Raw genomic sequence first — 15,341 nt, forward strand, 5'->3', positions numbered from 1 at the left:
GGTGAAATCATCCTTATCTATAATGGTGAAACCAACCTTATCTATAATAGTGAAACCATCCTTATCTGTAATAGTGAAACCAACCTTATCTATAATGGTGAAACCATCCTTATGTATAATGGTGAAACCATCCTTATCTGTAATAGTCCAACCAACCTATCTATAATAGTGAAAACATCCTTATCTATAATGGTGAAACCATCCTTACTATGGTGTCTTCGTTCTTACTACATTATCAAATGTCACCAAGTACGAAAGGATCCTGATATGTCTACTTACTGAGCAAAGTTGTAAAACTCCAACTCTCATGAGCAAGCAAATTAGCAAATCCTTACAATTTCTGGACCTACATAATTGCTCCTAGTTTTGTCTGTGCCCATCTTCCCTCATGATGCGATATAAGCAACTCCTGCTAGCCTGTACAAGCTGATTATTAAAATATTGAGGAATTTTGTGAGCCACAGCCATTGGTGGCTTGCAGTACCAATGATGGGAGTATTCACACCCCAGAAATTGACAAACACTATAAAACAGAGTGTTTAATTTTTCTGTTTTTCTGGACACACAATCAGATTTCCCAGCATACCTGCCTCTCAGTCAAAGAAGAAAAATAATTTCCTCTTATTTCCAGCAAAAGACATGGGCTCTTATCTGATCAGAGTTTAGAGCTTCTTGTAATTCTGTGCTGTTCTTCAGAGGAACCATGCAGCTTGATGACAAATAAGTTTATTCCCATAATAAACGGGAAACAAAGGACAAACAGCAGTGTCCTTTTGTGAATGCTCACCAGCAAGAGTATGGTTAGTCTAACACTCACAAATATTTTTCCAAGTGGCATTTTTATAACTAATCTTTCATCATGGAGGAATGTGAGAATCAGATTGGATATAATTGGAATGATACATGTACTGGGTAGCCTTAGAGAATAAACACAATTCAGTAGAAGGCAAGCCAACTACAGATATCTTCTAGAGACTTTGTGACAAATTGGCTCCCGTCATATCGTACTGAGTCAGTGATTTTATTACCATGCGCAGCTGTTCCCATCATTTGTTTATATATTTCAACCCATATTTGGGGCTTAAGTGAGATTTGTCATAAGTATTTAGTTCAAATTTGCTTGCCTAATTTTACATGCCTCTATTTAGTAAAATATGATTAGTAGGTAATAAATATCTGATGACTATTGCTTGATTAGAGGAATTTTCTGTTGGACATGGTTTTCTATTACTGTTTGCAAGCACATTATAAATTCTCTTTCCCATCGAAAGTACATGTTGTTGCAAAAAATACACTCTTAAAAAATAACTTGTTTTCTAATATATTGACTTGTAAAATTTTCATCTATAAAAGTCAAACACAAATTTGCCTACTTATTCTTCAATAGACTGTAAGATGGATTCTAATAACTTAGCTTCATGCTGTTTCACCCTATTGTAATATTAAAATTGTAGGAATAATTTAATCAGACTGAAAAGTAAAGTTGTTATAAAACATCATTGAGCTCAGCCATTTTCATTATTAATGGATTGAATGCTTAGGCAGATAATTCAACATTTATTTGAAATATTAAAGATAGCATATTTAGTAGATTTCTGTACTTCTGTCATTGTTTCATTTTATTTTACTGTTCACGTGAAGCAGGTGATTTGTTACAAAACCAAACTATTTTGTCTTCATATATTTGCCCTTCCTACTCCAGTTTAAAACTGCAAGATATGTCATTTTTAACATAAACAAACCTTAATTGTGTCCATATTCTTGCATCATATGGAGGAATTATGCTACTTTGGGTTTTTTCTTTTTTTATACAATGTCAGAATATTTAATTCCTAGATTTCTATAAGTAACTCTGTAGTTTGATTGGTTTGATTGTTCAAGTGCTTACTTTCTCAAAATTTGTAACTTTAAATTTTATGCATTCCATGCAATGCACATTTTTATGGCACATACATTTCTAGAGTCTGAGAAATTCAGTTATTAAAATCATAATAAAAAAGCTTTGCATTTTTATATTATTCTTTATTTGCTGTTTTATTTAAAGCAAATTACTTGCTAATCTGATAACTCTGCTTTTTAAGAAGGCATTATGATAATTGTACTCTTGAAAATTTTTCTTTCCATTCTAGCTGCCACTTTCACAGCTGTCTTCATGTTAAAATTTTTTTAAGTGTAAAATTAGCTTTCTAAGTTTGGTTGTCCACAAAAAATTTTGCTCCAATTTGACATCTATTCAGAGTTAATTATTTGTGGTTAAGCATTTTGAACAGTGAATTGCATAATCATTTTATATAATGTAGGAAGCTCTAGCTTTGCTCTAGCTTTTCTCTATATTATATTTGTACAGTATTGATGGGATTTGGTGTTGAAACCAGCACAGATATCAGCAAGGATCTACCTTACAGAAAAATATAAAATGATATAAAATATCAAATATAAAATGTACGTATAGTGCTTGTTCTTTAAGCACATAAACTCATATAGCTGTGTACACTAGCATTTCAGTTTATTAAATGGTATTTGTCTAGAGGGGTGAATAGAGCTTTTATGAAAAGAGATGAGCCTTCCCTGCCAGCAGAATTCAGGCTAGGTGAATACTAGGTGAATACTATTTATGGCCTTAAAAGTTTAAGAATTAAATATGAATAAACAGAAATTCTAGTTTCTTAAATATTTGTCTTGCCTGTGTTTCTACCTAACTTGAAACATGCTCTTTGAAAATTATCCTTGCTTCAATTCTGGGCAAATTCTCTCCTTTATTACTATAGGCAACATTTACTTTGAACAGAAGCAAAGGTAACTTGAAATTCAGAAATAAATTTAGCAAATAATTTTAAGATGTGTATTTTTTTCATTTCTTAGCTTAGATTTTGAGAAGAAAATGAGGATGAGAAAAGGAAGCTGTGGTTTTCATTTTCAGATGAATTCTGTTTGAGGTGACCGTTATATAAGCTCTGATTTTACATGCTCTATATTTAGTGGAGAATTTTATAGTTTTCCACTGGCTGATTATAGTCATTAACATGAAACACATTTTTCACTGAATTTTTTCAGTGTTTCCCATAGATTAAGAAGTTTTATATTCAGAAAAATAATGTAAACATAAGCATTTAAAATGTCTCTTGAAAAATAAAATAAAATGTCTCAAGATTTCTTTTTCTCTGAATCTAGTCATGCAGTACAGTAAAAAGAAATGAGTGAGACATGAAAAGTGATCCATTCCACTCAAATCCCTTCTGAAGTCAGCTCTGCTGCTCTAGGAAGGTGATGTTCTAGTCATTGCCAGAAAGAAAGGAGAAGGAGGGAAAAGCCTCCTTAATACCATGCCTTACAACTGAGAGAGAGAGAATTAACATCCAGGAGTGGAGCCAGCTGATGGCTGTGGCTTGCAGGGATCCCACATGTGGACTACATGTGGCTTCTAGCTCTGCAGCCCAGACACTCCTTTGTCAGTGACTCAGAGGTGATCAGACCCCACCTAAACCAAAACTAACTTAACCCTTTGTAGAATGATAGTTAGAATGACTATCATTAGATAGTTATTATGATAGTTAGAATGATAGTTCCATAATTGCAGGGGAGAAACCAAATTGGCAAGTGGATGGAATACTTGTGTCAACAGGTTGGCAGCTTTTTATCATACAGCAGAGAGCTAACTAAAACACCTCGTGACTTGGCAAGCATGGACTGTGAAAGGAACTGTACCAAATGAAATGACCTGAATGATAGGTGACCCTGAACTTGATACTCCTGGAGTCAGATATTTCCAACCTAAAGCCATCCAGAGAGAGCCAGAATCACCTGAGATATCTGTTGCCCAGGGCCTGCAGGGACCCTGACCCTTGCCTCTGGGCTCATGTTCACTCCCCCTGCCTACTCTGTTGACATCATCAGGATAGCAGCAGCTTCCCATCTTGCTGTCACCCCTTTACCTTGATTGGAAGGAGCATTGAGTGGTGTGTATAGAGAAGTAAAGCGGGAGTTCCTTTTAGGTCAACATTGTAGATCTTTGAGTAATTGATGAGATCAGTTTGTTGAATAATGTGAAAGTGAAAGTTGCTCAGTCATATCTGACTCTTTGTGACTCCATGGACTATAGAGTCCATGGAATTCTCCAGGCCAGAATCCTGGAGTGGGTAGCCTTTCCCTCCTCCAGGGGATCTTCCCAATCCAGGAATTGAACCCAGGTCTCCCGCATTGCAGGCAAATTCTCTCCAAGCTGAGCCACAAGGGAAGCCCAAAAATACTGGAGTGGGTAGCGTATCATCTCTCAGCAGATCTTCCCGACCCAGGAATCGAACCAGGCTCTCCAGCATTACAGGCAGATTCTTTACCGACTAAGCTATCTGGGATATTAATAAGAATCTCTGCACTATGCATGAAAATGTGAACGTGTTAGTTGCTCAGTCGTGTCTGACTCTTGCTCCTCTGTCTATGGAATTCTGCGGGCAAGAATACTGGAACGGGTTCCCATTCCTTTCTCCAGGGCATCTTCCCGACCCAGGGCTTGAACCTGGGTCTCCTGCATTGCTGGCAGATTCTTTACTGTTGTGTATGGCTTTTATCTTTTAGAAGAAGGGTGCTTCCCCCTGGCATGTTAGTAAAACTAAGAAAAGACATCTGAGTGTGCTAAGGTGTCAGCAAGCTCTCCTTAAGCCTAGCTAGGTGGGGCACAAACCGGGTTGGAAAATTGTTTTTATCTGTAGCAAGAAAGGAGGTTGAGTTCAAATTCTAATTGCAGTAGCTTTACAAATAGAATCGGACAGATTGCTATACTTTCAGTCAACCAGGGATTATGAACCTAATTCGGGGGAGGGTGACAAGGCATGTTAGCAGGTAAGCTGTATAATGTAAAAAACAGTGTTGGGTTTGTATTAACAAATTGTGGTTTGCCTATATTTTATTACATGGAAACATTTTTCCTAAGGTACAAATTCATCTTTAATTAGACTTAACATAATCAACTCTAAGTCACATTCCCAGGTTTTATATATGTTTTCAAATATAGTCAGAGAACAGGCTGGCTTTCTGTCTCTCTAAAAACTAGACCACATACAAAATATGTGTAATTTGAATTACAAGAGTCAAGGCAGTCAGTTATCAAGAAAAACAATCAGGTGTTTGCACGAGGTTAAACTTTTTGCCATCATTACCAGATACAACAATCGTTTCACCTTTAAACTTGAAGTTATTTTCAATGAGAGGTTTATTTTTTATCATGAAGAATTATTTTGATGTGCAGACAATCTTTAGGCACTGACTGTTCATCCAAAGGCAGCCTAAAGCTCTGTTCACCTCTAGCTGGAGTCTTTTTAATAGTACAGAGGAGCTACACTGATTAAACCCGAGGAGCCTGACATGCTTTGTTGCCAAAGTATTCTAAAGTCCTGGTGAAAGTGAAGTCGCTCAGTCGTGTCCGACTCTCTGCGGACCCCATGGACTGTAGCCTGCACCAGGCTTTGCCGTCCCTGGCATTTTCCAGGCAAGAATACTGTGGAGTGAATTTGCCATTCCCGAAAGTCCTGGTAGGTCGTTACTCAATTCCTCGGGAAATGTTGGGCAGATGCCCCGGGTTGCCGTCGGGAGGACTAACGCGTAAGCATCGTAAACGCGTGCGCGTGAACGGCGAGCCATACCTTTTCTTGCTAAATGTGGTTCCCCACGTCTCCTCTGATTAGAGGTGTGCTCTGAACAAGCCGAGACGGGGCCATGCCGAGCAATGATCTCCCGCTGGTACTTTGATGTGACCGAAGGGAAGTGCGCCCCCTTCTTTTACGGCGGATGTGGCGGCAACCGAAACAACTTTGACACGGAGGAGTACTGCATGGCCGTGTGTGGCAGCGTCAGTAAGTGGACCTCCCTCCAGCCTGGCCGCCTTTTTCATCTTTTCTCGCCACTGACTCTGCTCTCTGTAACCGACTGGTTTTCCTGGTTCTCGCGAAGGGGGCGTGGGGGTGGGGTGTGTTGCTCCCACTAACCACGTTTCTGTCGAGTTCTCTAATCGCCGGGCACGTTCCATCCTGAGCACACATCTCCGTCTTTCTCGAATCAAAGCATGGCCGTGGATGTGTATCTCGCACTAGCTGTGGTGCCTCCCGTCTTGCCACCTCTAGGGACTCTGGAGGGCTTCTCTACTGAGCCAAGCTGGAGTTGCCCTTTTGTCTTCTCCGCTCTTTCTGCCAGTGTATCCCTGCGTGTTCGTCCGTGTACCTCTGTGTTCGGCTCTCTGCATGTGCACTCCACGTGCAAATGAGGGCTTCCACCGGGCAGCCTGGCTGATGGTGCCGCCCCCGCCCCATCGCCCGCCTTGCATTGGCAAGCTGTGTTGCCTGGGCTGAGCTTCATCTCATAACACGTAATGTTTATGGAGGGAACCGGGTTGGGTAGAGGGCATGCACGTTGGATGCCAGAGGGTAGAGATGACCCAGTGGTCCCTAAGCTCTCCCAGGGATGTTTGCAACATGGAGTTCTCATGTCTTCTCTTGGAAATAGATGGAAGAAAACTCCTGACTTAGCATTAGAAATGTTCCATGACATAAGACTCAGGAAATATAATTTGCCAAGTCTTTTTTTCTTCCACTTTAAGTTTTTCATAACTCAGGGGAATAAATAAATGAAGTCGTGATGACTTATATGGAAGTTGATACTATTTCCACAGAGGTAGTTTTCTGGAGGTAACACACCGAACATGTGGGACAACTCTGTTCTTAACAGCTTTCCACGTTAAATCCCCTATCTACCTACCTACCTACCTATCCATCCATCTGACTGCTTATCTATTTACCTATCTTATCTGTTTATCTGTCTACCTATGTATCTTATCTCTCTATCCACCTATGCAGCTACCTATCTATGTATCTATGTATCTATCTCTGTATCTATCTATGTATCTATCTATCTATTCCATGAGGAGGCAGTGTGATCTGCTCAAGGAATAGTTACTCAACTTGATAAAGTAAAAGTGAAACTCAGTAAGTGTGCATTTCTCTTTGGAGAGACTCCTGCCTTTTCTGCATGATTCTGGAGAGGGTGACAGCCATTTCCTGCACATGATTACCAGGGATTATATAAATTGTTTCCCAGTGTGATCATAGTATTATGCTAAACAACAAAGGGCCTGCACCATCAAGACCTTCTCTTGTGAAGCCTGGTGTAAGTGGAATCTGCTGGAAAAGTTCCTGTTGGTCTCTTATGTGAGAGATGCTGCCCTGGCTACTGGCTGTGAGAGCAGGTGTAGGAACTGGTGGCCCTGAGGGCTTCTTCTCTGGCTCTGAAGGGAAGACTGTGGCTTCCAGCTCAGAAGACTCCTTTCTTCAGTTTCAAACAAAAAAGTTAATTAGGTCAGGTAACTTGGAGGACGGTGGTAGATTCTGTTGCCTGGAGCCTCTTGTACAGAGGACTTCTGTTATAGTGATTCTAACTGGTTTCCCTGCTGGGGGGAGATTTCCTGGCAGATGTCCAACTTTTTTCCCCCTTTCCCTGGGGTGTATTTACATTTTGAAATATGAATGTATATGCATGGGTATGTATATAAATATATACATATAATAAGAAAGAACTATTAAAAATTATTAATAGTTGTGAATTTGCTTCAAGAATTAAAAGGTTAAAAAAAAAAAAAAGAATTAAAAGGTATCAGGAATTCCCTGACAGTCCAGTGGTTAAGACTCTGAGCTTCCGTTGAAGGGGGCACGTGTTTGATCCCTGGTTAGGGAAGTAAGATCCCATGTACTTCAGGGTGTCACCAAAAAAATTAGAAATTATGCACCCCCCAAAAAAAGAAAAAAAACATTACTATTACCTTCAAACTATTACCTTCAAAGCACAGCATCTCCATTTGACTATTTTGAGTTAACTCAAACTGGGAGCCAGAGCCATGGGCATCACAGACCAGATGGAATCTCTGGATGGCACATCCTTTGCCAAGAAGTTTGCAAAAGAGATGCTCCCAATGATATAATGGACAAGCAGTCAGTACTTAGTTTCAAAGGAGATGGGTTATAGAGTAATAATGTCAAGAAAGCAAACAAGAGAGGCTGAAGGTCAGTTAGAAGAGTGGACGGATGTAAGTGGACAGTAAAGGCCTCAACAAGTAGCCAGAGCTGAGGGCCAGGGCTGCCCTTAGAATGGTGAAATGAATGGAGTACCAAAGGGCGGGTGGGAACTGCTGATGCTGACACTAAGCAGCTAGATGGGAGCAGGAAATGCTTCCACAGGGTGCTGGGATGTACTATCAGAGACAGAATATCCACAATCCATGATTTTTTGTGGAAATATATCTAATGTTGTATATTTACTTTGGTTCCGTGTTGTTTAGTACTATGGCTCAAACTCGGGATATTTGTTTCACTTTTTGTTTTTAAGTCAATGTTTTTGTTTCTGTTTTTTCCTTTGGTCAGCCGAATCATGTCATTGAGTTTCATCCATCATTCCCATGTTTCTATTTTTGTTTTTAGTTATATTCTCTTATTTTCTCCATAGTGTCCCACAGTTTACTCAAGACCACCCAGGAACCTCTTCCCCAAGATCCTGTTAAACGTATGTTGTCATTCACTCGACGGAAGGGAGGAGGGAGGAGTATATTGCATGGCTGGACTGTAGCTCCAGCATCCTCACATTTGCATGGTTTTGTGTTTCTTAAACACCTGTCTTTGAACAGAAATGTTTATTTCCATTGCCTTGCTTGTAATTCCGTCTGATTTTGCCAGGTAACTTGCAGTGTCAGGCTAAGAGCTTTGACCTAGCTATTTCTAATCAGTTTCCTCTTTATTTCATATGGTTTTATAAAATATTGTTTATACAGCCTTGTTTTGTGTTTTATTTGGCATTACTATTTTACTTCCTAAAGCTCACAAGATGCTGTGATTTAGCAAGAGCCCGTGTGTATAAGTGACTCATTTAAGCATTTAATGTGCATGCATTGTACTATGTGAACTAATACATATGCAGAGGCTTCAAGTATGTGTGTTTACAGACAGCTGTTAGGCTTTACGAAGTGAACGGTCACTTCTGGAATTCAAGACTTCTCCTTCCCCTCCCTGAATGCACCACTAGTGGGAAAGACGTGCCCAACTTCTGATTCCATCATTAACATGCAGCGAAAGCACTTTATAAAGAAATGCTATATCAACCTGCCTTATAATATCTGTGCATTGTGATGATTTCACTTGGCTTATCTGTTCAGCTTTGTTTAAAACATGTGGTGTCAAATACATAATCACTCATTTAAAATTTGGATTATATCCCAAAACAGATTCATCCAACATTAGGTTAGGGATGATAGAAAACATTGATGCTTATGGTTGCTGGAGGGAGAGACACAGCTGGAGTTGTAGCTTAGATACAGTGAAAGTTAGCGTTTGTCTTTATCATCCTGAAAAAAAACCTAGTCTCACAAGTGATGAAGCTAATGATCTTGTCTTTAAAAAGATAAATTTTAGTTGAAAGTACGGCAAATGGCTAGACATAGAAGGATGAGGAAAAACTATAGGTTTTATATTGTGAGATTGAGAGTACATTGAGCTGCAAGGAGTGTTGCATTTTATGAGGCATTTTTCATAGATCATCTCTTTTCTTGGGAATTTTATGTCCATTTTCCTCATTTCCTTTGTGCATGCAAGAAAAAACATGAAGCTTTAAGAACTTGGTGACTTGTCCCCAGCCATCATAGCATCACAGGTGGCAGGACCAGCTTTAAACCTAAATGATACTGTGGCTATGCCCTTTGCTCCAAATGGCCAACAGTTTCTGATACTGTTTGCTAGGTTAGCAAATAGAAGCTCATTTTAAGAGTACAGAAAATTGTGGGAAATGGATGACAAATATTAAAATCGTTTTTTCCTAAATGCCATGAATACAGCCTGTATCAATAAACTAAATCTTTCCCACTCTTTTACAAAAACAGTCATTATTTTTACTTTAAGTTTCATTTTATATCACTTTAAGCATATAAAAAACTTTTTCCATTTTTATTCATTACTGGGAATGAGCATCATTGTTCAATAAATTTCTTTTCATAGAGTACTTGTTTTCTCAAGTCTTTGCAACAGACATTGACAATCTGTTGTAATTTTCTTTTTCCCAGTCATTTTTTTCTTCTACTTGTACTGTGTTTGGGATCCTAACACCTTTCCATTCTAGGAGGGTGAAGTGATTTGGGCAGCTATATTTTCTTGTCTACCTACAGAGGCTGTTCAATCACTGAAAGTGAAGGGTTTTGCAGTGCTAGTGCAAACAGCCAGGAGAAAGCATATAATTTCTAGTTATTTATAGCCTGCACAGCTCTGCTCTCTTATTTATAGCAAAGCTGTACATTTGAATTGAAAAACTCATGGTCATCTGGAGGTCAAATGCAGTTAGCAGGCTGGAGTTAGAGAAAATGAACCAAACTGCGAAAGGTGAACAAGCCCTTTTGATTCAACAGCTGAAGCTTGCTCGTGGCTGCTTCACCAACCTAGGGCTAATTGGAGGACATCTCGATTCACAAAGGTGGGTAATCTAGGTTTCTCAGTCCGAGTTGCTGCTAGTCAAATAATAAGTGTAAAACGAGCTAGAAAAAGCTCTTCAGTTAAACTGATAAGGTGATTGCTTGCGTGGAGAAAAAATGTGATGGTCTTCATTATGAATACAGTAATTTTCTTATCAAGACTTCCTATTATTATAATTAGGCATTTCTAGATTTTAAATCTTTGTCATAAAACCATTTTTGAACACTGAAATTTTAAGAGACACTTCATTATTTTTTTGGTTTTGTTATCATAGATGAGAATCTGAACCCTAGGTAGAGGTACTTCCCTGCTGGTCCAATGGTTAAACAGCCACCTTGCAATGCAGAGCGCATGGGTTTGATGCCTGGTCTGGGAACTAAGATTCCACATGCAGTGGGGCAATTAATCCTGCATGCCAAAACTAGAAAGAGCCTGCACACCATAGTGAAGACCCAATGAAGCCCAAAAATAAAGAAAAAAATGCAATATGTTTTTAAAAATAATAAACTGCAAGTAAGAGGGTAGAGACTGAGGCTAAGAACTTTCATTTTACTCATGAATTTATGGGTTTGAATCCTTTAAAAAATCCCCTTTCCATTGGGATTAAAAATCTTATGAAACCTGGGTTTTGTGGGTTAAGACGATGCCAAGGTTTCACATTCAGTTGGCCCAGTGCAGTGTTTATGAACAATAAAATTTCTGCATAAATATTTATTGATAAATTCATGTTTCAAACATGAGAGCATGATCTTTTTTTCCCTAATGTTCTTCCCATTAGACTGCATCTCAAAAGCAAGCAGATGCTTTTAATCTCAAAGAGTACCATGCCAATTTCTAGTCAGCCAGCTGCACCAAAGGGTCTGGCCAAAGGGAAGGACCGATGACTCATCTCTGGCCCCTTCCCCTGCAGTGGGGCTGAGGCACAAATGACATCTAACTCAAGGTCTTTCAACCTTAACACGGCTGACATCTGGGGTCATTTAATTCATTGTGGGTGCCGTCCTGCACTTAGAGGATGTTTAGCAGCATCCCTGGCCTCTACCCATGATGACAGTGACACCAGCCCAGCTGTGATAACTAATAATGTCTCTAGAGCTCACCACAGTGCCTTGTGGAGTACAAATGGCACCCCACTTAGAACCCCTGATGCTAGACTAGTAGTTTGCCCACATCTAGTTTCAGACATTACCAGGCTGGTAGAAACAGGTAAACCTTCCATAAACTTGAGGGCATTGCTGAAGTGTCAGAAGCCTCCAGTTCTCAAAGATGTTTATGAAATTCAGTTAGTCAGTCCACTATCCCAGCTCTCTGTATTTGCAAGTTAAGGGAGAAGTTGGGCTTCCCAGGTGGCTCAATGTTAAAGAATCTGCCTGCAATGCAGGAGACACAGGAGGTGTGCATTCGATCCCTGGGCGTGGGGAAGATCCCCTGGAGGAGGGCATGGCAACCCACTCCAGTATTCTTGCCTGGAGAATCCCTTGGATGGAGGAGCCTGGTGGGCCACAGTCTATAGGGTCACAAAGAATCAGGCACAGCTGAAGTGACGGAACGCACGTTCACACAAGGGAAAGGTTACAGCTGCTCTTCTGAGCTTTCTGCTTCAGTGTAAGCACTGCCAGAGAAGCAGAGAATAAAGCAGCAAAGCCCTGGGTTGCAGGTGTGCCTGCTTTGCCTCTTCTGTTTCATCCTGGGTTCATAGAAGCCCAACTTATGGTAGAGAAGGGCCATCTGTAGAGAGGCCGTGGGGCCTTGCTACACAGATGACTTGACATCTAAGATGCACTTTGGGATCGTGTTCATGGCCATAGGGTCTGTGCAAAGGTTTAGATCTAACCTCATGCTGGTTTGGGGTGGGGCGGCAGGGGGTAAAGATTGATTTCTAGGCACATCAGAATGATCCAGAGAGCACAAAATAGACTAGTACACCTCCAGAGAATATAAAAGGAATTGGAACGTATCAGATAAGGCCAAACCACTGTCCCCAAACTCTGAGGTTATTGCCTTAGACGCTATTTGCAAGCAGTGAATAACCCACTGTGTGGCCTTTGAATAGAAGGTGCTGTCCCGGCTTTGCAGTGCCCTGTCATAACGCCAAGGCTATCTCTTCTTTGGCCAGACTCGAAACATTGTTCTTCACCATTCTTGTTCTTCTGACTGTGAAAGAGCAAATATTCGTTCCTGTTAGCACATTCTCTCATACTAATGGAACTCTGATGTTTCTTATGAAACTGCCAAGCATTATTAAAAACAATTAAAAGCATTAAAAGACACAATGGTGCATTAAATTACGTGTCACATCAGTGCCAGTAAATTCTGTTCCATTGACAAGTATGAGAAGCCACGTCTTTCGGATCCAGAAATTGTCAGGATAGAAGCAATGCTTTTTTCCACCAGACTATCACAGTGAAAACCCCTAAGATTGAAAACAATTGATTTGCTCAGCAAACCAGCATTTAAAAAAAAAAAAAAAATCTCGTTTACTAAGAACAGTAAAAAATGCTCTTATATGGGTGCTCTCTTCCTTAGCTCTTTCCAAAGAAGAAGTGGCTAGCTCAGTAAGAGTCAGCAACAGAGAAAAGGGATCGTTAAAGAATCTGACACTGACATGTACATACTGCAGTATTTCAAATGAATAATCAACGAGGACCTACTATATAGCACGAGGAACTCTGCTCAATGTTATGTGACAGCCCAGGTGGGAGGGGAGTTGGGGGGAGAATGGATACATGGATATATTTGACGGAGTCCATTTGCTGTCCACCTGAACTATCATAACATTGTTAATTGGCTATATCCCAATATAAAAGACTTCCCTTTAGCTCAAACGGTAAAGAATCTGCCTGCGAGGCAGGAAATCAGGGTTTGATCCCTGGGTTGGGAAGTTCCTCTGGAGAATGGAATGGTAATCCACTCCAGAATTCTTGCCTGGAGAATTCCATGGACAGAGAAGCCTGGCAGGCTACAGTCTGTGGAGTCGCAAAGAGCGACTAACACACACAGTCCAATCTAAAATAAAAAGTTTTATAAATAAATTAAAATTATGTACATTATGTTCCATCACAATCATCATACAAAATCATCTAAGTTATGTGAATATAGTGTATAGTATGTTATGTATATTTTACCATAATAAAAGTTGAAATTCAGGAAAAAGAAAGTCAGCAAATATTTTCTATAAAAGGCCAGCGAGTCAATATTTTAGGTTGTGCAGGAAAATGGTCTCTGTTTTAAGTACTCAACTTGGCAGTAATAGTGTGAGAGCATTCTCATACAATAGGTAAATGAATAGATACAGCTGTGTTACAATAAAACTTTATTGAGCAAAAGAGACCAGCAGGCCAACCCCTGATTTAGTAAGCCCCTTGAGCCTGGGACATGTTGCTACTAACTTTAATTTCGAGGGACACCAGCAAAGTTAACCCAGTACTTGCCTTCAATAAGTGGACAGTTTAATCAATATAATGAGACTCAAGGATGTGCCAGAATTAAATAAAACAAAATGCACAAGTGAAGGGAAAGATTGCTGTGCGAGACTGACGTAGACTGAAACTAGTTTTATCCTGAAGACCTCCATAGAGGCTAAGAATTCTATCGGCTTTCATGGCTATTTGCGTCACTCAGCCGTGTCCAACCCTTGGCGGCCCCATGGACTGTAGCCCACCCACCAGGCTTCTCTGTCCATGGGATTTTCCAGGCAGGAATGCTGGAGCGGGTTGCCATTTCCTCCTCCAGTGGATCTTCCTGACCCAGGGATCGACAGTCTCTATGAAAGTGGACAATACTGAATAGCTTGACTTTTTGAACTCATCTACAGAGCGTCAAGTGACTGTGGCAGGTCATCCCTTTATGGTCCACCATGGGTGAAATGGAGCCTAGCTCTGAAAAGTTGACAAAAATACAGTAACTGAAGCTTATGACATCCTGAATGCCAGTGAATGTTACTGTGACTTCACACATGGTTTTCAGATTCAGACTGAACTTCCTCTTAGGTTTTGGTGCATTGTGCTAAACAGGATGTAGATATTAATAAAAATCATACCCGCATTCATCTCATTTCACATATTTGACAAAATTCCCTCAGCAGTGCTTGTCCATAATACATAAAAAAGAAATGAAGCTTGACTAGAGTAAACATAGTCCAGATAACATTTTTATTACCTTCTGTCCACACAGTGCATTGATAATCTGCCAACTATGACTGCACTCACTATAAAATAAGCGTGATACAAGGGCATATCCATGGAAGTGCCTTTGTTCTTTTTTTTTTTCTTGTAGAGTCCAGTATCACATGTAAGGATCACAAACTTTATTTGCTCATTATAAATGTCTCATCTAACTAGGACTTGATAAATATTCGAGCTTAGAAGGAATTAGGGATTTTCGTTATTTTGCAGTTGGAGGAATAGACTTTTTTTCTCTTTTTTTTTTAAGTTGGGATGGCAGTCTATACACTATGCCATGTTGCGAGATGAAATTTTTTCATCAAATCTTCCTTTACAGGTTTTTATCCCCTATATATCAATCACCCTTATTGCCACCCGTCATATAAATCACAGTCAGTTCATGTGACTGCATTGCTGGCTCCATATAAAATAGGATTTTCAGTGATAGGGCAGTGACTGGGTAGATCTTAATTTACTTTTATCTTGGGTTGTCGATGCTATAGAGATAAATTGCCTTTTTGCCGATGAAAGGAGACCCACCAAATTTTCTCGCTAGAATGAGTCAGACACGACTGAGCGACTGAACCGAGCTGAACATTTATATATTGACTAAATGCCATTCGTGGGTGTCTGCTGAGAGAGGTAGTCATAGTTGTTACTGTTTGAAGATGGTTTCTCTTTTTGTGTCCTG

General features: G+C 39.9%; 1 protein-coding gene across 6 annotated transcripts in view; it reads left to right on the top strand.

Moving 5' to 3' along the window:
- APP (amyloid beta precursor protein) overlaps positions 1–15,341 on the top strand; it is a 313,323-nt gene that overhangs the window by 183,877 nt on the left and 114,105 nt on the right. For 2 of the 6 annotated variants that reach the window (XM_018050523.1, XM_018050579.1), the window contains exons 7-8: positions 5,679–5,846; positions 8,482–8,538. The exons of 2 other annotated variants lie outside the window; for them this stretch is intronic. In XM_018050523.1, coding sequence (XP_017906012.1) covers positions 5,679–5,846; positions 8,482–8,538 — 225 coding nt within the window. The remainder of the gene's footprint in view (positions 1–5,678; positions 5,847–8,481; positions 8,539–15,341) is intronic. 2 more of the 6 variants (XM_018050642.1, XM_018050701.1) reach the window with 1 other exon arrangement.

Source organism: Capra hircus, chromosome 1 (genome assembly GCF_001704415.2).
Source record: "Capra hircus breed San Clemente chromosome 1, ASM170441v1, whole genome shotgun sequence".
Classification (NCBI taxonomy): domain Eukaryota; kingdom Metazoa; phylum Chordata; class Mammalia; order Artiodactyla; family Bovidae; genus Capra; species Capra hircus.